We start from the raw sequence: 23,740 nt of genomic DNA, 5'->3' as shown, positions 1-23,740 counted from the left end.
TCCCAAAACCTTTGAGGACATAGATTTTTGGGACCCAAGAGGATTAAAAAGTTCAGGATTGAGGTGGCCGAGACCATGCCCAGGAATTTGAAAAGAGTCCATTTCTGGGGGAAGAATGTTTCCCACCCAATTACTTCCCAGCAGTGGTGGCCTGACTAAATTATCCTGAAGAAGGGGAAGAGGTAAGCCATGATGTGACGGTAACTGTTTATTTAACAGAGACTGCATTATGGCAAGCATTTGAGGATTTCTGCCAAGAAGAGGTTGACTGGCCCCCATACTCAATTGAAAATGATCATTCAATGGCAATCCTAATTGATGATCTAGACTATCTGCACTCGTACTGGATAGTGGTCTAGTTGAATCAGAATAAGAAAGGTCAGGTCGCACGTGTGAAGTGCCAGCTTTCTTGGGTGCATCAGCCATACTATTTCTCTTCTGCATGCTTTGAAGAATGATATTTTGAAGGTTTTGGGCAAAAATTGGGTTTCTCATAGCCAGACTCTGAAACTGCTGAAAAACTGCCGGTCCTGGAGGGTCAGGCAAAAGTGCTGACTTCTCCTTGTTGTCTGATTCATTTAAAAGTGTAAGATACAAATTAAGGGCGCGAACGCCCGGAATATAGTATGAAATCCTTATAGCGTGTCCCTTAAGTTTAAAATTATTAAGGGCCACTTGAGTATTTTCCGCATCATCAGCACTGTTGAATTCCACTAAACCCCAATTCTGAGGACAACCATTTTTAAGGGCAATTTGGCAGTAGGGAGGATTAACAACAGTGCTAAATACCTTTCTGAATTCTCCCATATCATAAAAGTCGGGAGGCAATTGATCAACATACAGGCACTTGGAATGTAAAGAAGCAAAAGTGGTGTGATTAACATCCAGCCAGTCACAAGCTAGAACACAAGTATTTATTTGCATTCCATTTAACTTTTCCTTCGCTTTAAGAGCTGCATCTTTTGAAGTGAACTTGACAAATCCATAGCCCTTGCTAGCACCACTTTTCTCACTAATCATTAAAAAGCACATAGACACATCACCGTAGTTAACTACCAAGGCCCGCAATTTCTCTTCGGTGTAGCTCAGCGGTAAGCGAGCAACACACAGAACCATCTCTGTACGTTCAGGAGCCACAGGCATGCGCTGATTACGAAGCAAAAATACTCTTTCTTTATCCCATTCTTCTAGCATCTCAGGATCTTCCAGGGTAACGCGAGCAGCAACCGATCCTGAAACTCCCGCCACAATTTGCACTGACTGCACTGGAAAGTCGGAAAGTAGCTCTCGTATCTCCTCTTCTGACACATCTCGAGGCAGATTTTTCACTTGTAAACCTCTGTCCTGATGAAATATTCCAACTAATTGGTTGATTCGTCTCTTGGTTTTTTCATTAGGGTCGTCTTCCCAAAATTCACCTGTAGAAGCCGTAGCCAAGACTTCGCCAGGCCAGAATTTCTCATGTTTAGCTTTCAGCAAGTCGTCACTGAAGCACTTAATATTTGTACTCGGGGTTGATAATCCTTCCGCGGAAACAACAGACATGGTTGATGACTAGTGTGCACATATAATCATTTAAACTGAAAAACTTAAGTCCGTTTTGCACTGGATTTCCCTACCGGTTTAAAGACGCCATCACGCTAACAGGTAATCGATTTCAGCACTGGTCGCTAGGCACGATAAATGTATCGATTCGGGGCGTATGAAAGAGGCTCTCCATATTTATTGTCAGCTAGGGAAATGAATTTCTTGTAGCTGACCTTTTCACTTCTCTTCTCTTAATTAGTGCGTTTGTTGGAAAAAAAATCCCTATAAAGCGCACTGTAGCATTAAGGATAATGAGCCTCGTGAGTAATATTGCTCACAAGAAAAATAGCAATGTCGTTACTAATGTTGGAGTTAGACAAGCGAAATCTCGGAAGGATTGCACCTTCGATTCGTCTGGTAAGTATCTTGGATGTGAATATCTGAGTTTATACATTATTTCACTCTCTATCCGTATTTGAACCTGATTTTAAGCTGTAAAATTCTAAAGTGATTATTTTAATGTGTTTTCCTTCTGTCATTCGAATTAAGAATGTGTGTATGAAGGTTATTCCCCTCTATAATTTTGTTGTTGGCTCCCTTTTGACAGAGGTTGTAACTGAAGAGGCTCTTATCCTGAAAGAAATAGTGACTCCCGAGGATGTACTTCGGCTACCAAGGGTTACAGAAAGTACGTTTACTTGCCTTCAATTTCAAATGTGTGAAGTTGTGTTTTGTGTCTGTCATGTTTTTGGTCTCAGTAGTTCGTAAAATTTGTTGTGAGATTCTGTTCTTGAGAGCTTTTAAGTCCCAATTGTTTTCTTCAGATTACCTGTGTTCACCTGAGGCCAATGTTTACGACATCGACTTCACAAGATTTAAAATTAGGGATTTAGATACGGGCACCGTGTTGTTTGAAATTGCCAAGCCTCCTCCTGTTGCAGTTGGTATGATCAATGGTGGGATTTCTATGCAGTATTTCCTGAACTGTGGGATTTTTTTCATTTATTATATTCGTGTATTTATCAGGCGATTCCGAGGCTGATGTTACTGATGAAAATGGAGAAAAGCACAATGGAGACAATGATCAACCTCCAGGAGGTGGTGCTTCAACGGATTATCAAGAGGATAATTCAGACCCCAACGCAGGGCGATTTGTTCGATATCAGTTCACCCCTCAGTTCCTTAAGCTGAAAACTGTTGGAGCCACGTAAGCCTTATTTATAAATTGTTTTTTCTTTGCTCTCTTAACAAGGGGTTACGACAATTTGTCTAATTATAGTATATTTATAATTTGTTCATTGTTCTCATAAAGCTCTTCATTCACGTCGTGTTTGTTGAATTAAATTTAGGTCCCGTTTGCAATGAAATGTTTAGTCAGCGAAAATATCTTGAAAAATAAGTAAAAGAAACTGCAGTTTTATAAATATTACTGCAGCATTGATGAGTTTCTGAATGATGAAATCTTGCAATATACATGTATTAAACTAATCATCTCTTTTTTGTTAAAGATTGTTATTATTATGTTTTCGATACTACTCATCCGGTAAATTTCATTCAAATAATTTGAAAGGCCTATCCGTTTACTTGCATAATGCATTTTTACCAAATGCTTTTGTCTTACACCATCAATATTCTGTTATTTAAGTCTTTTTCCCTTTTGTTTTGAATGACTGTCATGCTTTCTACTTGCAGGGTGGAGTTCACAGTGGGCAGTCGAGCAGTGAATAAATTTCGAATGATAGAGCGTCATTATTTCCGAGATAGATTACTCAAAAGTTTTGATTTTGAATTTGGATTCTGCATACCGAACAGCCGGAACACATGCGAGCACATATATGAGTTCCCATCACTTGGTGCTGATCTCGGTAATTATTTATAATATTTTTTATTGTAGATTGTGGTAAGTTGATGAAATTCCACCCAAATCTCTTGTCAGAATTTAATTGTTGATTCTTTTGGAGGTTAAAGTAGTAGTTTAAGAAATCCGGTCGCCTCTAGTGAAAGAATTGAAGCTGTGTCTTTGTTACTTTTACTTTTGACTTTCTTTTATGAAGGAGACTAGTCTATTTGAATCTGAATATTTCTTGAAACACATACATTGATTTCCATTTCATTCTGAGCATTCTTTTGTGTGTACCATTTCCATGGTTGTCACCAGCATTCCAAATTTAATTTATGATCTTAGGTTTTCCCAGTGTATCGGGTGCAGAAAAGTTTCTCAGGGTTTCCACTGGTTAATGTTCTCCATCAGGGTAGTTTTTCTTCATCAAAGAATACTAAAAGGCAATGATTACAATTCGTTACCCACCATTAGTGCATTCATAATTTGGTTTTATAAATCTCAGTTTAGACAAATGTTAATGGTCAATTTTAACCTCATTTGAAAAAGGCCAGATTGGCGCCCATGTGATGCCAAACCAAAATGATGTCACACAGGCTTTTTCCAGCATTCATACCTAGCTGTATCGTTTTGCGTGAGCTTGAAAATTTTCACTTTTCATTTAATTCGCAAAAAATAGATATTGTCATTTAAAAAATCTAAAATCGTGAAATACGGTCTCCAGGAGTAATAATCTTTCGATTTAGGCAATAAAAAATAATAGGAAACCATCCTTTTCTCCCGACGCTTCGAGCACAAACTTGCAATCATTCTTTAAGAGATCTTCTGAATGCCGTTTCTCAAAATTTTTACACTTATTCAGAAGATCCCCTGAGAATGAACAGCAAGTTGTGCTAGAAATATCGGGAGTCATGGAGAGCATTAACTGGTGGAAGACCTAAGAAAATTTTCTGCATCAAATTTAATGTTTCCACCTTCCCTCAATGAATAGGAAAATTGTTAACCATTAGATATCTAAGCATACATAAGATTTCATGAGTATACCTTGGCAGCATTGCTTCTGAAGATCCTCAGCCCTCTGTTTATTGAGATCAGCTGTGAATGGGTTAGAATTTGATTGTAGAGACTCTCAACTGGTGCAAATTTCCAGGAAAAGACCTCTGTTATTATTTGGAGTGTGTTTCAGCAAGTCTTAATGCTTGTTCTTTGGTTTTTAATCATGTACTTGGCCACCTTTTAATCATGATATACAGTATACAACTGATTGGTGAAGGAAACGTTGAGCTTGATTTCAGATATTTCAGGTCAAATATAATTGATTACTAGAACAAATTACATTTCATTTACTAAAGAAGTTGTAGATTTTGGATGCGTTGATGAAAAGTTTTTAACAATTTAAATTGATTAATGTAATGAGTCTGTAGTCTGGTAGCCTACTTGGAGGAGTGTTTGGCTACTGATTGAAGATCCAGGGTTCAAAACCCAGGTGAAGACTTAATGTACCTTTTGCACCCTTTTTGTTGACAAAATAGTTTCTTTGAGGAAGGAAAGGAATTGAAATCATGATCAGTGGAATGTTTTGGAGGGCCTGCGAGGAAAGTTATGGACGGATAATCCTATGAACAACAGATGATCTAAGATCGACTGTATTATGTTGATTATGTCTTTAATCTTAAAATTTTAATTCAGCTGGATAATTAATTTTTTTTTCAATTCTTATTCGTCAGTAGAAAAGGCCATTTTACAGGGAGCATGTTATTGCACAATCTGACGTGTGAACATAGGTGCAGTCAACATTAACATCATGTAAAGCAGTTGATTGCTATAACATATTCGAGAATCCATGCAAGCTGCATTTTTCTGGTTTCACCGCATCATAGTTGTATTGGAGACAACAGTTTCTCCTGCTGGAATACAGGAGAAACTGTTGTCTCCAACACAACCACGATGCGATGAAACCCGGAAAATGCAGCCTACATTACCAGCGCATTGAGGAAGCCTTCGCACCAACTTCGAGAATCCATGTATGTGAGATGGCAAAATAGTCCCTTATCTAATTTCATTGGTGCATTTGCATGCCATAATGATTGATTAATGCAGTTAGAATTAGAATTATAAGTGTTGCCTTTTCTCAGGCTAAGAAAAATTGGAGGGAGCCGATGCTTCAGGCTCTTACTCATTGTCAGTTATGTGAGCTTATTCTCGGATAGATTTTCTTACATGGTGGTAAGCTGGAGAAATATTAATACTGGCACCATGTTAACCAATTTAATTTAGTATTGTTTTTGTATCAAATAAAAATGTTGCTGTGATCAGCCTCTTCCTTGGCTGTGCTTATTTCCGGCTTACATCTTGCTGCTAGATTTTTGTAGATGTCTGACTAATTTTAAGTTTAATGAATTGTAATGGCATAGGCCCAGAACTTCCTAGTTTTTAGGCCTTTTTACACAGGGCGTGTAATTGCGCAGTTAAGACCTGCATTCATTTCTCAATATGGCATGCAATTGTGTTAATGCACGAATGAAATTAGAACAGGCAAATTTTCCATCTCACATACATTCTAGCAATTCACCGCTTTACACAATGCAATTTGACTCCACCTTCGTACACACATCAGATTGTGCAATTATGTGCACCCGTGTACAATGGCTGTTAAGGCTCTGAACATGGTAATTTGTTGTGAAAGGTGATAGCTATCTAATGTAATAAGAATGAAGCTAATTTTTTCATAAATTTCATAGGTTTTGTCGGGGTTGAATAATGATTCCAAGGTTGATAAATATAATGTATTTTTAAGTCTTTTTGTTTATTTTAATTTGAATAGATTTATTGGTATATTATTATTATTATTTTATACATCTCATCTACTATTTAGGGAAAATGTGCTTTATTCAACATTTAATTTGTCTATTGCATCTATTTTTAAATTTGAAATTTCTCTGTTAGAATTTTATGTTACATGATCTCCTCACCTAGGACTAGTAAAAATCTATTAATGCAGAAAGCCTTGATCTTTAAATCACATGATATTTATTAAAAATATTAAAGGTAAATCAATCATCCTGTATAAATATTTATATAAGTACGTCACTTTAGAAAATGTCACCAGATGACACTATAACTGCTGATAAAACAAGTATTTAACATGATCCTCTCTTTCTTTTGACGTGTGTGTGTGAGAGAGAGAAATCCTTCTTTGAAAACATAAGTTTCAGTGACATTCCATGAAAGACATTGCTAAGAAAAATGCCTCTCTTATAAAAAAAAATGCAGTATCGCTATTGCGTGGATTTTCTGTTCACTTTGTTTATCTGTTCTTTTTGGTGTTTTCATATCTGTTGACAATTTGAGGTAGGACATTCGTCAGTTTGCATACAAGATGTACTAACTTATTCTTCCAATATCATTTAACCTTCCTTCATCTGTGTACATACACTGTTTTGAATACAACATGGAAAGTTTGCAATTTTGTTATATTCATACTGTTTCCCTACTAATGGTGGCTGATTGTCATGTAGTAAGTAGCTTTATATCTATAAAAACTCAGTGGTTGTTAAGTACCATTAGATGAGGGATAATTTCAGGCCTCGCTTCACAACAGCCTTAAATACAAGACATGCATAATATGTTTGCTAGGTGGATGTGGCTTGAATTCATTTCACAGCATACCTTTTTGCATTTTTCCATAAAATCCCTGTATGTGACAGCTTTACCATTGATATAAAGTCAGGGGAACGTAAAAAATTTGGACTGGAAATCATGGAATTAGAAAATGGAATGTTGGTATGAACATGTTACAGGTTATTATCTCTACAGTAAGTCTTACTCCTGCTTGGTTCCATGATTCCATCCTTGTGATTTTGATATCTCTGCTAAATATGCGATGAATTTTCTTCAACCATTGAAATTCTTTCTTTTTTTTATCCACAGTTTCTGAAATGATCAACCACCCCTTTGAGACACGTTCGGACAGCTTCTACTTTGTGGATGACAGACTCATCATGCACAACAAAGCCGATTATGCTTATGATGGTGGGCTGCCGTCTCAGCACTGATAATAATACAATTTTAGGAGTGTTTTCGTGAATATGGGATGATTTTCAAAAGCATAAATGATTACTACTTTGTTTTCATGAACAGAACTGTATGGTTTCTAAAAACAACTGCAATTTCCAGCTACAGAAGCCCTGATCACACGCATTTGTGTGGTTTACATTATTGTTGAATAGTACTGAACATTGGTTGTTGATAGGATTGAGTTCTAAGCCATGTTTTGCCAGAAAAGGTGTTGGTGTGTTCCTCAAATATTCCCTCAACTGTGATGGTGTGCTGTATTTGTGTGGTTCAACTGATGTGAATTGTGTAAGAATAATTTACATGATTTCATCTAAAAATTAAGTTTGAATCACATGAGCTTATGTCTCTGTGGCTCTTGAACTCCATATAAATTGTTATCATAATGGTTTCGAGAACCACTGAAAATTTAAAAATTTTTCTGAACGAAATAAGTTATGATGGTCCTCAACTTGCAGTATCAATACTGGAGTCACATATGTTAAATGTTACATGTTTGAAAGCCTTGTATATCGAAACAAAGATGGAAACAGAGTGTGTTGAGTCCAAGAATATCTCATGGTAATATATAAGTAGCTGTGTGTGCCATCACAAAGTCCTTCTGTAGTCATCTCTCTTTGTCTCTTTTCCCTTTCTCATCGGCAATAATGGCAGTTGTTGATCAGATTCTATCCCATAACTTGTGATATAGATGCTCCTATTTTGGCTATTCATTTTCTGTGACGCACAGTGTGCATTTTTCAGCTACAACCGGTGATGGTGGTACTGTGCATATTCAGATCTCATGTCTGTCCAAGTTCTCAATATGGCATTTAATAATTTTCTTCTGTTATTTTTACTGTCTCCTAAGGGTTCCCCAGCATTCCAAGCATACCGTTTTGGTGTGTTGTATGATTTCAATGATATAGGTAACACGAATCTTTGTGTATATGTATGATTCAACTTGATATATTCCTTACGTGTGACTTCTTATCTTGGCATCAATGGAGGCATTTATGGATAGAAAGTGTAATAGTTTATATTTTTAGTATTATGTCTTTATATATAAAAAATATGTTTTATTAAGTGATACATGATCCTGCCTGAGTATTATTTGATGCCAGTGGTCCAAAATAAGTAAGGGAAGACTTGTCAGCTTCTTCATTCTAATTATGTGCATGTGGCCAGCTGCTGAAGCTTAAAAAATATTGAGGTGAAGGCAGCAAGAAAGTGATTTGCAGATTTGGAGGTCAGGTTAAATCAAAAAGTCTTTCGAAGTAAATTGCTTCTTATTAGGGCTTACAATTTTGTAAATGTAATACAAAAATGAAAATTTATCAAAACATATTTTGAAATGACTGTTGAAATGCTTCTGAAAATGTGATTAGACTGTTTGAGGGGTAAATGTTGCTTGTATATGAAGAGTATTTTAAAATTACAGTTATTGCTGTGTAAACTTTTTATACCTGGTATACAATTTATTTATATCTATTTATTTATTTTAAATTCATCTATTGTGTTGATTTTTTGTCAATATTTCATTGTATCTCATTTTTTAGTTGTCACTTTCATTTATAAGAGTAAGCACGTTAATGATGATCTTCTTTCTTTTTACTGAAAAGCTATACTATGTTGTTCAAACATTGGTGGTCAAATATTCCATTAAGTGCATAATTGAAATTTGTTATCACTTCAATTTATTTCAAAGAAAATTGTAAAAATACAGTTGTTAGAGTTCAGAGTAAAATTGCGATGTTTGTGATAAATGAAGTTTTTTCATGATAAACATCAATTATGTATATGTGATCTCTTATTATCAATGATGATGGTAGCTTTAAGTCTCTTGTAATACAGAATATTCTAGCCAGAGTATCAAGTATGACAGCAATAAAATCATTAACATATTCTCCACACATTAACTTTCATTTATGAGAAAAACAAAATTGTTGTATGCTCTTAGGTATTCCCGGCGTATCAGGTGAAGAAATGTTTCTCAGGTTTTCCTCCGGTTGATGTTGTCCATGTCTTCTGACATTTCGAGCAGTGACTTGCTGATCGTCCTCAGGGGATCCTCCGAATGAAGATCCGCTGAGGATGATCAGCAAGTTGCTGCTCAAAACGTCAGGAGACATGGACAACATCTACTGGTGGAAAACCCAAGAAACATTTCTGCAACAAAATTTTTAATTGGAATGCATTACTGTATTGTGATAGATATTACTATCATTTGATTCGCCATGTTAGCTGTGGTTATTAGGTAAAGATATGCATTTATTCTCTATCATCAAATAGATTATTTTTACTGCTTCAAAGAGCATAATATTTATGTCATTGTCTGGAGTTCTTATTGATCTCCTCGAATCCCTCGATTTCTGGCCGAGTACTTTAGCCAGTTAAGCTACTGAGGCGTCATTCTCCCCTGTGGAAATTTGTGGACTATACCGGACAAGGTGGTATGGACTGCCGAGTATATTATGCAACTAGCAGTCCAAGTCGTGCGCATGGCACCACAGCCAGAGAGCAAAGCCCGATCTTTGAATGCGAGGTGTTCGCTCTAGACTTATTTAAGTATAACGGGACTAGCCGCGGTGATAACTTTTATGGAGTCACCTGCAATGCAAAAATTGTGCAAAAAATCCAGAGGGTCTGGGTTCGAATCCTGGTCAAGGCGAATGATTTTTCCCCTGTGGATTTTTCGCACAATATGTGCATTGCGGGTGACTCCGTAAAAGTTATCACTGCGGCTAGTCCCGGTACACTTAAATAATACTTGAAATGTTTAATCCCCTAAGCCAGCTATTTCTCCCATAGAAAAATATTTAGGATTCAACTGTGTGATATTGTTATAAGTGGTTTGAGACAATAAGCAGATTTAAAGGTCTATTAATCCACCTCTCATTTTCAGCTATGATTCACATTCCTTAAAAATCCTCGCTAGAGGTTAAGCATTTGATTTTTGCTTTCCATAATCAGTGAATCAAGATACTCAGGTTTCCTGGTTTTCAATGATTTTTTCATACGATCCCTATTTCTTGACCGGTTGCTGAAGTTCATCAATGGTGCCACCTTATGAGGTAAAGTAATGGCATCAAGAATATTAATAGCTTTTGGAGATATTGGCATAAAGAGTTTATAATGGCCAGCATTTAGTCTCCAATGTCCGAGATCTCATCATGGCTAAGTAAGCCATTTTTAAATGTTGACCTGGTTTACCCTGAAAGCCATTTATATTGAAGTTAATGGACTGCGAAAGCTTTAGTAATTTGGTCTCAAGGAATAAACTAAAATTAGAGCTGAAATAAGTGCAGCAGTATGTTTTAAGTCACACCAAATCGAAAGGCCTCTTATAGATTTGAGGCAATCCATGGTTCAAAGGTTTATTTGGAACTACACTACCGTGATCTCTCATAACCAATGGCTAATTTTCTCCCCATAATTATTTCCTCAGATAATATTGGGCCTATGTTCTGTTTGACCTGGAATTTTCTGTTATAATCTTCAATGGTAATAAATCCTTGTTGATAGTTTATTTTCTTCCCAACCCCATTTTCCTCATCCCAACTAGACATGCCAATGGGTTTGTTCACCATTAAAATAAAAAGTATGATGTTCTACAGTTTGAAAAATAGAGACTTTTATTTTTCCATTACTTGATCTGATCCTTACTTCTCAAGCTATTTGCAGCAAAAAATTGGTGACCCTCAACATGTCACTGATAAGTTGATGATAGGGAAAGGGTTGGTGTTGTGGCTAGACTTAAGGTTTCCCTCACATTGGCTCAAGTTCAAATCCTGATGGTGGAAGAGAAATGTTAGAGACTGCCCGATCCCTGCTTGAATGTTGTCTCGAGGACATTTCAAGTGCAACACTCCATCTGTCGGATGGGATGCTAAGCCATGCTCCCCTTGGCTCCTTTAATTAAGAGCAAGTTAGTGCCAATGCCGGGTTTCTCTCCATCCTTCCTTCCATACCCTTCTCTCATGGCGTAAATGACCTCAGGTGTTGGTCGCCTCCCTCAAATACCGAGTTGATGAAGTCACAAGATCATGCCGTGCATGTCTCAGCCACTCTTTTGCCATGTGCATGGGCCTCATTGTGGTGGTTCTTGCCCTTAATTAAAGGTTTTCCCTAAATAATTCATTGATACTGTACTCGAATGATGTTAACAACTCAGAAAAGTAGAAAAGAACTTTTCAGTTTTTGTTTATTTTAAAAATGTGTAGAAATGCAGAATTAGAAAGTACATTTTTTGTCGTAGATTATATTTCTCTTCTATCTGCATAAATCTTTTAATCAATTTCGATTTTGGGTTTTAGTGAGAGAGCCAATTTCGGTTTTCAATTTGAAGGCAATGTTGCTAACCTTTATCCTTATTGATTTAGATTAAGGCAGGGAATGGGAGTGACCAAGGGAGATTCATTCCCTCACCTTTGTCTGAATCTGCACTGGCTATCTACCTGCACAGAAGCAAATCCTGGCTAAGATTTAAGGGGGAGACTGCCTGCCAAGTATATGTATCAGGGTCTTCTCAGGTGCTATTCATTTTATCTTTGCGAGTGAGCAGGTGAGGCTTAAGTAAGTGGGTGTGAGGATAGGGAAAGTTTCTCGACACGTGACTTTATCATAGCCAATTAGCAGACAGTAGGCGTGGCCTCAGTCAGTTGCTCTCAGACCTCTGTCAAGTTAACGTAGTGAATCTGCTTGCGGAGCAGTGTTGGCAAACCTCACGATCTCTCCTTGTATGCCTTTCACCAATGGTGCCTCATTCAGCATGGTAGCTGACAATGTCGTGGGCTTCTGGGAAAGGATAATCTTCAATAATAAGCCGAAACAATATACTGAATCACAAAGAGAGTCAGTATATGCCTCGGCACTGACGTTTTCAGTGACAAACTAGGGCGGCTATTTACATTTGGCAACGTTAAGTTTGCTCCTCCTCTTCCTTGGTATTACTCCTACTCCACTAGCGAAACCTACTGAGAGTGTCCAGGCTCTCTCGAAAGCCCACCCTCAAGCATAAAGTGAATAGTTTATAGACTGAGTTGCAGTGAACACAATTGCCACCTTTTCAATGCTAACGCTTCTGAATACATCTCTGTCCTGGAATTGCACTAAATAAATGTGTTGCAGCATCAGCCAAAATGAACTCTGCGATCCATTGCTCCACTCGAGAAGCTGATCCTATCTCAGCTGAGCTACATTGGCTATTAAAACTTAGCTTGAGTGAAAATCCTTTTCTGATGAATTTGGGGGATACTTCCCCCTCCTCCAAAGGTCCACGAGTAACCTTTTCATGATTATCACATCTACATGAGGCCAGCCATGTCATAGCTACTTCAGAATGAAATCTCAGTATATTCATAGGGATCTGCCAAGGAAATAATTAATAGGCTATTATCCAGCAGTGTTGTCTCTCTACAGAATACTGTTCTCTAATTAATCTACTGCTAATTGTCTTCTCTCATTGCTCTGACTTGAAAGATCATTTTGTTAAGTAAGAGTGGATTAAACCCAAACTTAGGCTGTCAAAGAGTGAATTTATTACATTTAGGTTATGGGGGCCTAATCCTTTGTCTGGGCCACCCTGAGAGAATTTTTACTGGGATATTCAAGGGCTTTGCCTAGGGCCCTTCAGAGCCAAGCATTCTCCCCACGAAGATTATGTACATGATCTTAATCCACTCTGTCTTTCCTCAACCAGTTGGTGAATGGAGGACTATATGGCAAACAGTTACATGGAGCATTTTAGTGTTTCTTTTGGCTTAGCTTGTCTAACATGTTAGATTGAGCCTAATAGAGGTTTCCTGTTGCTTTATCCATTGCGATACATTTCTTTCGTCTACTATTGATTATATTCACCCTTGGGACAACAGGGTAGGTACCCCTCCCTCTACCCAATATTTAGTCTGCTGGCACTTCATGGTGGAGGGGAGATTTATTCTAAGTCTTGTGGTCGACCGTGCCGAAAGAAGAGATGCCAAGGACCAGCTAAATGGCAGGGCACAAGGAGATGGTGGTTTTACTCCAGTGACGAGAGTTCAAATACCACTATAATATAGGATATATATATATAGGAGGTTATACAACAGTCATAATATAGAGAAGAAATAAAGTCGAATGTGAGACCCGAACCCACAACTTTGGGATGGCAGGTGAGGTTTTTAACCCATCTCGCATCGCAAACAAGACCGTTAAAACTTTTATAGGCTTTTCATACCAATGTTGATGTTAACTGTCAATATTATATAACCTCTTACTTATATATTAAATTTTTACGCCCGTTCATATTTTCCGCTCAATTATTTACAGGTTAATCAACATAAAATTAAAAATATAATAGCTGATATTTGGCTAAAGCAGAAATGAATGCCAAAAATATTATTAAAGTAAATGAATTAAAAAATAAGCTCTTTCTATTACTTTAAATTTTCCCAGAATATTAGCTTTTTCAACATATTTATTTGTTATGTTTTTCTGGGGTGTTGGCTAAGTTGTAAAAATATTAAAAAATTGAGCGTGCATGCGCGTATCGTCCTTCAGTGGAGGTAATCAGAGGTAATGGTGAGGCCAGTGTTTGTGGGCTAATGTGTGTTGCTGTGGCTTGTTTTGAATGAAAGCATTTATTCTCCAATGTGACAAGTATTCAAGCTAACAGCTGTTTATATTTAATCGCTTGGGTTTCTATTTTACTCAGGTAAATGGTGAACTCTAGTACTCCACCCGCAGCCGAGTTAAGTACGGTTTATTTTGCGTGTTGGTGTACTAATTAATAGTTTCCTCTCGTGCAGGTTTACCACTATGCTTTCTCACATCAAGTATGGCATACTCTCTTCGTTCCATTCGGTTCACCACGGAGAGATTCCATCCGTAACGGCGCTTTCTCAATTCGTGCGATGGAAGAGGAAGGCTATATGGGCTCCTATCGCCAAGAGCAAACTTTTCAGGATACCCGAAAGAAAGCCATTACCGGAGGACGAGACTTTGGAGTTAAGACGCCTGTATAATATTTATAGAACCCAAGTGAAATCCATCCGGTAATTATGTTTTCAAAATATGATGGATTTATCATTTTTTGCTTACCATGTTGCAATTTTTGGGATGGTGTTATGGTCTTCATATTTAATACGCTTAAGTTTTTTTATCGATTTCAATCACTCTCTGAATCGTGCCATGGAAATGGAACAGGAGTGGGCGGGGCTGTCTCTCTAGGACTAAGAAAAATTTTGTCAAGGAATTTTGAAGTACCTATATCAGGTATATGTTAGGAAATTTCAATTTGTGGCCATCCTAATAATGATTTAACCCTAATAGTGCCAGCGGGCCGATCCATCAGCTCAGGGGGTATGTGTAAAGAGTGCCAAGGGTCAATCTATATCGACCTGGTTTTTTTTACACTCGTGCCTTTTATTTTTTGAGCTTTTGTGACTTTTTTAGTATCTGTCATGCTTCACCATACCTGTAAATATTGAGAGAAAATGAAAAAAAATTGTCTGAAAATGCAAATCAGGCTTCATACAAAATTTTAAGTGCAAACTTAAGAGGGGAATTCAGTAAGTAATGCAACACATTTTTTTCTGAAATGGGTTGTTTTATTCAGCATTTAAATACACCATGTTATTCCCCAATATTATCGCTAGACAACTCTATTTTTCAATGTAATCTCCATTCAATGCTACGGCTTGACGCCACCTTGAAGGGAGGGTCTGTATTCCTGCACGGTACCATTCCACTGGTCAATGTCAGAGCCACCATCCCCGTAGCGGCGATGATGAAAAACACGATACCCAATAAATTTTCATGCTTTTGCTCCCTACCAGATCTCTGTAGACATGCTACAAGCGCCTATTAATATCTCAGATACCCTTGGTTTTCTGCCAAAAGAAACTCAATCACTCTGCATTGTTTGGGGCACACCTCAGTTACCGATGCCATTTTAACAGCTCCTCTTAGTGTGGTTACTTTTCGGAAATCAATGCAATTATATGAGACAAAGCATGAATGTTGGAAAATGTTCCACAAGAAATGCCAAGTTTTCTCAGTTATAAGTTAAGTTTCTAAGTTATAAGTTTTCTAAGTTATAAGACCGCAAAAAAATGTGTTGCATTAAAATGTGTTTCGGTGTTGTGATTATCATAGACACTTGCTAACCATTAGGTTATTGGTATTTCAAATTTCCCACAAAAACGTTTTTTTACATCTTTAATATCATTTGTGTAACCCAGTTTTCCAAATACAAGGGTTTCCCAGAAAGTAATGCACCATATTCTTTTTCTTCGGCATTTATTTATCGCACATTATGAAAATTACACACACGACAGAATGATGTTTCTATTACACACCCTATTTTTTCACGTAACCTCCAGTTTTATGGCCTTTCTCGAGTGCGAAACAAGAATGTGTATACCCTGTTGGTAACAATCCTTGTTCTGGTCACAAAACCATATCTTCACGAAGTGAATCATGCCCTCGTCGTCTTCGAACTGTCTTCCACGAATGACATCCTATAATTATCCAAACAAGTGGAAGTCCGAGGGAGACAGATCAAGGCTGTAGGATGGATGGGGTGGTTCTGTCCAACCCTATTTTGCCATTCGTTCTGCAATCCTCAAACTTGAGATAGGGCGAGGATTATTGTGTTGAATCAAAGCATCTTTTCGGTTGGTATGGCACTGAATTCGAATACTTGAGGTTTGTAAATGTGCTGACATAGGCTTCTGAATTAATGGCTCCACCTTTTGGCATCAATGGCATGATGATGGCAACATTAGCTCACTACAACATTGTCAGGAGAGACAGCCGGGGATGGTCTTCCCGACCACTGCAAATCTTGTAGCACCACCAAACCACCTTCTAATGCCTTCATTTGCTGAGACCAGCGACTATCAGTGCTACTATTAACAGAAGATGCTCCATAGGCTTTGCACAAACGTTTGTGAATATTCTCCACAGTTTTTTTTTTCTCTGCAGTGAGAAATTTAATGACGGCACGCTGCTTGTAACCTAGATCACTTACAGACACCATTTTGAAACGGTCCCGCAGCTAAGCTATTTGTCGAAAAAGTCAGAAATTTTGTGTATGCCCCCATGAAACTTTAGGTATTGCATACGAGAAGTTTCAAATACGCAAAATTGTTGTCGGCTGAGAAAAAAATGTTGGTGCATTACATCCTGGGCAACCCTCGTACATATATAAAATGTGCGTAGGAGAAACATAAGGCAACATTTATGTGATTGGTTTCCTGCTTACAATAAAAGATCTTTAAATTATGATGGCATTGAATTACATGCGCCCTGACATACTGGTTGAATATTGTGGGGAAGTAGATTCAAAACGAACTTGGTGTGAGGATTTGAGAACGCAAAGGGCTTTGATGTGTTGCACTGAAACAATATATTGCTCTGAAAAGAGATTATTGTTGCATATTGAACAAGCCTTATGGAATTCATACACATGTTGCTGATACAAAATGTCAAATTTGATGCATCAGCTCAATAGCTCAAGCCTGTAGTTTGATAATTTCCATTCTCTAAAATAATCGTGTTACATGTGAGTAAAATGTAACACCTAAAATACCTGAACATAGAAATAATAGGCTGTAGGTTACTACATTTTCTTGTATTCATAATCTCTCATTTTAATAATTAGTGGAAAAAATTACCAGCATATCAGAAATGAAGCTAAGGAACTCATCTTCATTAGTGTTGCTTATCAGCAAAAAAAGCTTGACAAATGTTGTTTACTGGCTGTATAGAGAAATTAAGTAAATATCTTGATTGATGGTGAGTTTGTAGAATGTTGAGATTTCAAACTCATTTAGGTGCTTCCCTGTTCTGTACCCATTTCCTATAGGTAACTTGGTACATATTAGCCTTCAATCAAGTCTGTGAAGCAGGAAACCATTTATATAAATGTGGTCAATGCAAAGGTCCTTTTTATAATTTCAGGAGTTATTTGGAGAATGAGTATAAGATGAGCACGAAAGAGCTTCCAGAACAAAATTTAGCTGTTGAAGATGAAGAAATAGCTCATGCCTTGAAAGTGAATGAGTTGTGGAACAAGGAAGTGAAGGCTATTAGAGAGAAGCGTTTGGCCAAAGAAGCTGAGGAAGAACGAGAACAAATCCTCGAGAGAATGATCATTGCTGACAAAGAAGCGGAGGAACAACTCCTGTTAATTGAGTCTATTGTGAAACAAGAAAAGGTTTGTTGTTTTCATTGATATGTACTGTAACCCACCTTGTTGGTGTGGGAGGGTTTGTTTGGAGGGTTCGTCCAAGACGGGCGGGTTGTGGGTCGGGAGAAAGGGGAAGTAGTTGGGGGAACAAAGAAGAAAGTGGGTGTGGGGTGGATTTCTAATGCTGAATGAGGGCTGGCGTGCACAAAATAACGAAGGCTTACGCTGCAAGTTAGGAGTTCAACAAAACATTAAATGTACAAATCAATCATGAAATACACAATAAAACATAAATTGATTGTTTCTCTTAACCTAAAATAAAAACTACTGCTACTGGCCCGTGAAATAATAATGAAAACAATTATCAATCAACAAAAGAACAATTAGTCAAAAACTTAATTAAAACTAAAAATTAGGAGGGGGGGGAATACACTGCACTTGGGTTCGTTCACGCTTCACTGCATCTTCACACACATTCACACACAAAATTACGTCAGCCTTCCCTGCCTCGTGAACGCCGATTTGAATGCCCATGAATTGCACCAAGCGGCATTGGTTACAGTACTTACCATTTGTGGAATTTTCTAATATATTTGATGCTGATATGATTCCCTCAGTTGAAAGGTGCAAAAAGAGAGTAAATATAGTGGAATCTTCAGTCGTTATTGAACACAATTTTAAAAAACTCCTACATAATTATCAGTTTGGTACTGGACATTAGAACTTCAAGTCTATTTTTAATACAGTATTGGGACTTGGTGGTAAATTGTCCTTCCTTTGCTGGTCATGCTTCATTGTCTTGGAATTGGTATAATCATAAGTAGTCCAACTGAATATTACCACACCGTCAATGGTTTTTGTTGACATCATATAATTTAGAATTCATTGAACTTATTTAGGTATTTTACAAATTTTTATTTTTTACTTTATATAATTTATATTTGTACTTGAAATCCTTTCACCTAATACTTATTCAAAATGCCAAATTTAATGCATCAGCTCAGTAACTCAAGTAGTATATGTATTGAGGTGATTTCCATTCTTTAAAGTAATCATGTTACATGTGAGGAAAACATGAAGCACCTTGTAATACCTGTATATAGAAATGAATAAGCTGTGGTTTAATACATGTCCTTCTAACCATAGTTATAAAAAATTTAGATTTTTAATTTACAAATTTCTGAAATGAATTTTTATTACTACATCATGTTAATTTAGCAATCAGTGTGATGTAAAATGTGAAATTTATTGGAAGTACACTGTCTGTGTTTGTTGTATAATATTTTTTATATTGAATGTACTACATTTTTATGTAGAAAGTTAAAATTTAATTGGAATTCATAGTTATAGGGTCACAGGTGCTCTTAATTTTTAAGATTAATGATTCATGTCATAAGAATAGTATTCTTCATATTTAAAAAAACATTTATCCTTAGGCATCATGAGTCTTATATATATTTAGTGCTGAATTCTTGCATTTCTCTGTTTAGGAATTCATCTTTTTTCTGTCAGGCATAGGGATGTGCCAAGTCAAATATTTCCGTGTGTCATTCTGAGATGTGTGTATTCTGTGAATGCCCAAAGAATCTTAGGTGCAGTTTATTGCCTCAGATTCTTGGTGAGAATTCCCAAACTAATATTTTCAAAGGCTAAGGAACTTTCTTCGCTTTCAGCAGTTTTTTATGACATTTATTTCTTGGAATTTCTTTGAACACAAAGGATTAAAGTAATAGTTGGGAAATTCTTGAGCATACTTCTGTACAAAGAATGATAATTCTCACTCTTCCTTGCTGAGAAAAAGACAAGTTTATAAATAAAATCATTAATAGGGTTGTTGACTCAGATCCGAAATTGCTATTCATTAAAAGAATTCACTAGAATGAAGCAAAAGAAAGTTGCAAATTAGCCAAATATACAGGATACGACACCTTTTCTTAGTCATCTGTGGCCCAACTGTACCAATTTTTGGTATGTGTTGATTCATATTAGAAATAATAATATATTTAATTACAGCGTATTGCTTTTTATTAATTTTAATGTTTTTCTTCCAATTTTCAGGGTAAAGCAAGCTCTTTCATCACTCCTGAAAAGTTAGACGAAGCCATTGAATATGCTTTAGCTAATCCTGTGGATTATAACTACTCTATTGATCTAGATGGTAACACTGTGTATGGGTTGAAAGCAAAACCAGAAGTTGTTGAAAAAGCAGTTGACCATCCAATGTCTGCAGCTAATTGAAAGTAATGTGGAACAGATATTGAATTTATTTGTGGTCTGAAAATGTAAAGTGTTTATGATGTGTAAATAGAATTATAGTTATTTTTACTTGTTATTTTTACAACCATATCCTCCTTTTAGTTTCTTTCCTACTAGCTTGTTGCTTAATCTCCGTTCTTTGAAGGTAGGACCATTAAGTTTCTCATTCAAGAATATTCATTTCTCCTTTTATGTGTCTTCTTGGCAAGGGCCATTTATTGACATGCCAGTTCTTGTATGATCAGCCAAAACTAAGTCCTGGGCTATGCCTGGATGGGAGGCCATTTATGCTGTGGTACTCTAGCCTGTTGTCTATGAGTGGCTGGCATGGTAAATATGGGGTTGGCACTTTTTACCAAAGCTCTTAAGTGCCAGGAAACTTGTAAATGGTCCCTCCAACAATGCAATCTACCTATCATCTTAGCATGAGGAATATGCAGTTTGCATCTGTTGCCATAAAGTTTATTATTCCTGTTGTAATTAGGTAAGTCGTGCAATGAAATCAACCATGTCCAGCCACATAGCCAGGGGGTGGCTTTGGAGGCTTCAGCCTCCCCCTCCAACTCCTTGCCCCCTTACGGTGACTACCCACAATGCATCTGATGAGGAGACCATTAACCTAGTGGTATCTTTCATCTGACACTCCATCTATGGTATAGGAACAGTTAGTTCATCTGCCAATAATGAAGGATGAATTTAACATACAGGGTTATGAAAATCAAATACATAGCTGATTTAATGAAATGCATGTTTTACCAATGCATGCAAATTGAAGACAATATACATATCACTATAGGCAACCTACAAACCTCCCAAGAGTTGTTGCCCCTAAGCCAAGTCTGATGTGAAGCAAACGAAGTCTGATTTTATTTATAAGATTTCATCACTGAGGTCGGACGTCCTAACTTTATGAAAGTATTTGATATGCTTTGTAGTGGATAAAAGATATGCAGAATCTTCTACACATAATTAATACCTTGATCATAATACATTACACTCTCGATTATCCGGGCTAATAATGGGGAGGGGTGGCATGAATAATCGGAAGCACGGATAATCGGAACTTTCCCTTTAATTTCCTGTTACTTTCATTATTTACGTAAATCAATCAGTCTATTATTATCTACACACGTGTTGTTATTTTTTTTATTCCTTTCTGGAATTATTAAGAGCTTCCTTTTCACAACTGCAATCTTTTTAGCGGCAACGATGTGATTGCACCGGTATTCTTACCGCTCTGTATAATACCTGGTTTCTGAAAACCACGCATTCATGGCTGCAAGATCACAGATTCAGGAACGTGGTATGCATGAATGCTTCAAAATCACTGCGTGACATCAGAAATGACACTGTCAGGCACCATGCCGAGTCTCGCACAAGTTGCCCACAATGCAGCTGCTTTGGGACATGTATTCATGATCACCAAGTGCGATCGCACACCGCGATGCTTGAAAAACAGGAACACGGAACTCCCGTGATGGCTACAGGTGCACGATCACTCATTCGCCCAGCAGTGGTTATGGGAAACCAGGGCTTATGGCAAATTGTCAACGCAAGCAAGTGCATGGCTATGACTCATGATATCTCTATTTCCACTTCCCTATTGCCTTCACTTCCACTCATCTGCTTCCACTATTACCTTCCTCTCCAGTTTGACCTTGACTAGTCATGTCATAAATATACCTGATTGCAGCAAAACCTCCGGCTCCCTTGGGCCGTATTCAACCGTATGCAAATCCACGGTAATACGAGGTTGTACCAAAAGTAAGGTTCCCATATTTTTTACAAATACCGAACTTTTTTTATTGATATTAATTTTCACATCATTGGAAAGCTTACACTTTTGCCTATTTTTCAACGTAGTCTCCATTTTTTTTACACACTTTTAAAAACATTGCTCCAGCTTTTTTATCCCTAAGTTGAAGAAGTCTCCCGCCAACCCATTGAGGAAGTGTGTGACCTCTGCTCGGACTTCGTCGTCGCTCTTGAAGCGTTTGCCATCTAAGAGTTTTGTTTCGGGGATAAAATGAAATACCCACACGTCATCTCCGGTGTCGATAGAGACCAACAACTTCTCCTTGTAACCCCCCACCTTAAAATTGTTGAAATTTTCGAGCAGTGTCAAGGCGTGGCTCCATGAGTCCGTAAGTCAGCATCTGGGGACCCAGCAAGCACACATCTTGTGATAACCCAACGTTTGTGTTAAAGTTCTTGCAATTGTGCCGTGAGAAGCTTAAGAAATGCATTCAACAAATTCACCGACAGTGACCCTCCGATCTTTGAGCAGTTCACTGTTGATCTTCTGGACAATCCAAAACCGGCGGTCTTCCACTTTGTTCTTCATCGTGAACTTCCGTGCGGCCCTCAGCAAAAGCCCTGCAACATTTGCGGACGTGCTGAACCGGCATGCACTCTTCACCATAAAGTTCAGTCAGTTGCTGATGAATCTCCAATGGCGGTAACTTCCTGGCAAGGAGAAATCGGATTACTGCTTGATCCTCACACTTTGTGGGAACAGGGATCATCACTTTCATTGTTGACGGTTGCTAAGCCAATAATGAGCGACACAGTGAATTGCTGACTGGCGGACTCGAGAGTAGGGGAACTACTGCGCACGGCAATGTTGTGGAATTTAGCCTAGCACCTTCGTTCAACATTGTAGCTCATTGTGAACCTTACTTTTGGTACAATCCTCGTAATTGAGCTTTCGCGAGATGGAATATACATTTAATGATTAAGATAAAATTTTTAGAAATTTACGATTTTAAAGGATCTTCTAAAATTGCTCAAGAGATTTTTTTCCCTGCCACAGATCGTCGCCTGCAATGTTAGATCAGACGTCCAAGTAAACTTGAAACATTCCTTGTCATCAAGTATATAAAATAATTCCATTTTAGGAAGGAAATTCTAATGGAAATAATGGGTCCGGTGTAGCCATGCATGAAAATGCAAATATCCTGCTGCTTTTGAGTCTGATTTTATTTTTTTAAAAAGATCGTGGGAAACATCGAGTGTGAACTCATCCATGGATAATCCGCAACATGGATAAACCGCACCCAGATAATTGGGAGTCTGCTGTATTTTATGTAGACATTGAATTTTAATACCTTGTAATGACCCATGTTGTGTCAAAACCTAGGTCGAATATTCCGTGGAAGTTACTACACATTTATTTTTCTTTATGATGCATTGTCAAGTTTTCTTGTTTTAGTGATATGCCCACAGTTTGACTTTACTGCATCATGTGTATTTATACGTAGATGTATTTTTCCAGAGATATTGGCCATTTTGCTTTGCTACAGAATGATATTACACAGAAATAAAATGTTTTTAATTTCATACAACATTTCATTCCCATGTCTAATTGTTATAATAAACATATCATTTTTAAATTTCTGGAAGATTGTGCATGTTTTCATTTCAATTTTAACTTTTTTGAATTAATAGTATAAAGTCTATGATTTAAACAAGAAAATTCCATTCCCTTTCAATCTCTCTCATGCCATATTAGTCTAGCTAGCATGCTTTTCAAGTGGACTGCTAACTGGGGTATGATAACTTGACTTGATCATGTAAAATTTAAGGTTTTCCCGGCGTATAGATTGAAGAAAAATTTTTCGGGATTCCCACGGGGTGTGGTACTGGGTTAATTCTCCCAACGTTTCAATGGCTAAGTCTGCCATCGTCTTCAGGGGTTCACCTGTAATGGTACTTCTTACGGTACTAAACCATTGTACTTGTTGCGGTAATGTCGGGAAACGTTGTAGCCATCCAAAAAGTGACACAGAGACACAAGCAAAATGTTTAAATATAATGGTGCAAACAACCATGAAATTTTTAACTTAAACAACGTAAAGCTATGGATAGATAGTAATAAAAAATCATATGTA

At 37.3% G+C, this 23,740-nt stretch overlaps 2 protein-coding genes across 4 annotated transcripts; both read left to right on the top strand.

Moving 5' to 3' along the window:
- The first annotated feature begins 1,712 nt into the window (after window positions 1-1,712).
- LOC124155749 (protein unc-119 homolog B) lies at window positions 1,713-9,331 on the top strand. 2 transcript variants are annotated; one of them, XM_046529824.1, is made up of 6 exons: window positions 1,713-1,944; window positions 2,135-2,215; window positions 2,352-2,483; window positions 2,554-2,734; window positions 3,220-3,392; window positions 7,298-9,331. In XM_046529824.1, exons 1-6 carry the CDS (start codon window positions 1,839-1,841, stop codon window positions 7,420-7,422), a joined length of 798 nt encoding a protein of 265 aa, XP_046385780.1. In that variant the 5' UTR covers window positions 1,713-1,838; the 3' UTR covers window positions 7,423-9,331. The 2 variants fall into 2 exon arrangements, with proteins under 2 accessions (XP_046385780.1, XP_046385781.1); XM_046529825.1 differs by having other exon boundaries at window positions 1,718-1,944; window positions 2,352-2,471.
- Window positions 9,332-13,941: 4,610 nt separating this feature from the next.
- LOC124155748 (probable 28S ribosomal protein S26, mitochondrial) lies at window positions 13,942-19,919 on the top strand. Of its 2 annotated transcripts, none has more exons than XM_046529823.1 (4): window positions 13,942-13,975; window positions 14,209-14,454; window positions 17,366-17,621; window positions 19,653-19,919. In XM_046529823.1, the coding sequence occupies exons 2-4, from the start codon at window positions 14,219-14,221 to the stop codon at window positions 19,830-19,832; spliced, it is 672 nt and encodes a 223-aa protein (XP_046385779.1). In that variant the 5' UTR covers window positions 13,942-13,975; window positions 14,209-14,218; the 3' UTR covers window positions 19,833-19,919. The 2 variants fall into 2 exon arrangements, with proteins under 2 accessions (XP_046385779.1, XP_046385777.1); XM_046529821.1 differs by having other exon boundaries at window positions 13,959-14,114.
- The last annotated feature ends 3,821 nt before the right edge of the window (window positions 19,920-23,740 follow it).

This window comes from Ischnura elegans, chromosome 3 (genome assembly GCF_921293095.1).
Source record: "Ischnura elegans chromosome 3, ioIscEleg1.1, whole genome shotgun sequence".
Taxonomy (NCBI): Eukaryota; Metazoa; Arthropoda; class Insecta; order Odonata; family Coenagrionidae; genus Ischnura; species Ischnura elegans.
Note: the sequence above shows the minus strand (reverse complement) of the source record. Positions and strands in the feature narration are given on the sequence as shown.

Coding starts and splice junctions, on each gene's coding strand:
- LOC124155749 (XM_046529824.1), top strand. CDS start 1,839: ATGAGCCTCGTGAGTAATATTGCTCACAAGAAAAATAGCAATGTCGTT. Junction 2,216..2,351: donor GCTACCAAGGGTTACAGAAA/GTACGTTTACTT, acceptor TGTTTTCTTCAG/ATTACCTGTGTTCACCTGAG. Junction 3,393..7,297: donor ATCACTTGGTGCTGATCTCG/GTAATTATTTAT, acceptor TTTTATCCACAG/TTTCTGAAATGATCAACCAC.
- LOC124155748 (XM_046529823.1), top strand. CDS start 14,219: ATGCTTTCTCACATCAAGTATGGCATACTCTCTTCGTTCCATTCGGTT. Junction 14,455..17,365: donor ACCCAAGTGAAATCCATCCG/GTAATTATGTTT, acceptor TTATAATTTCAG/GAGTTATTTGGAGAATGAGT. Junction 17,622..19,652: donor CTATTGTGAAACAAGAAAAG/GTTTGTTGTTTT, acceptor TCCAATTTTCAG/GGTAAAGCAAGCTCTTTCAT.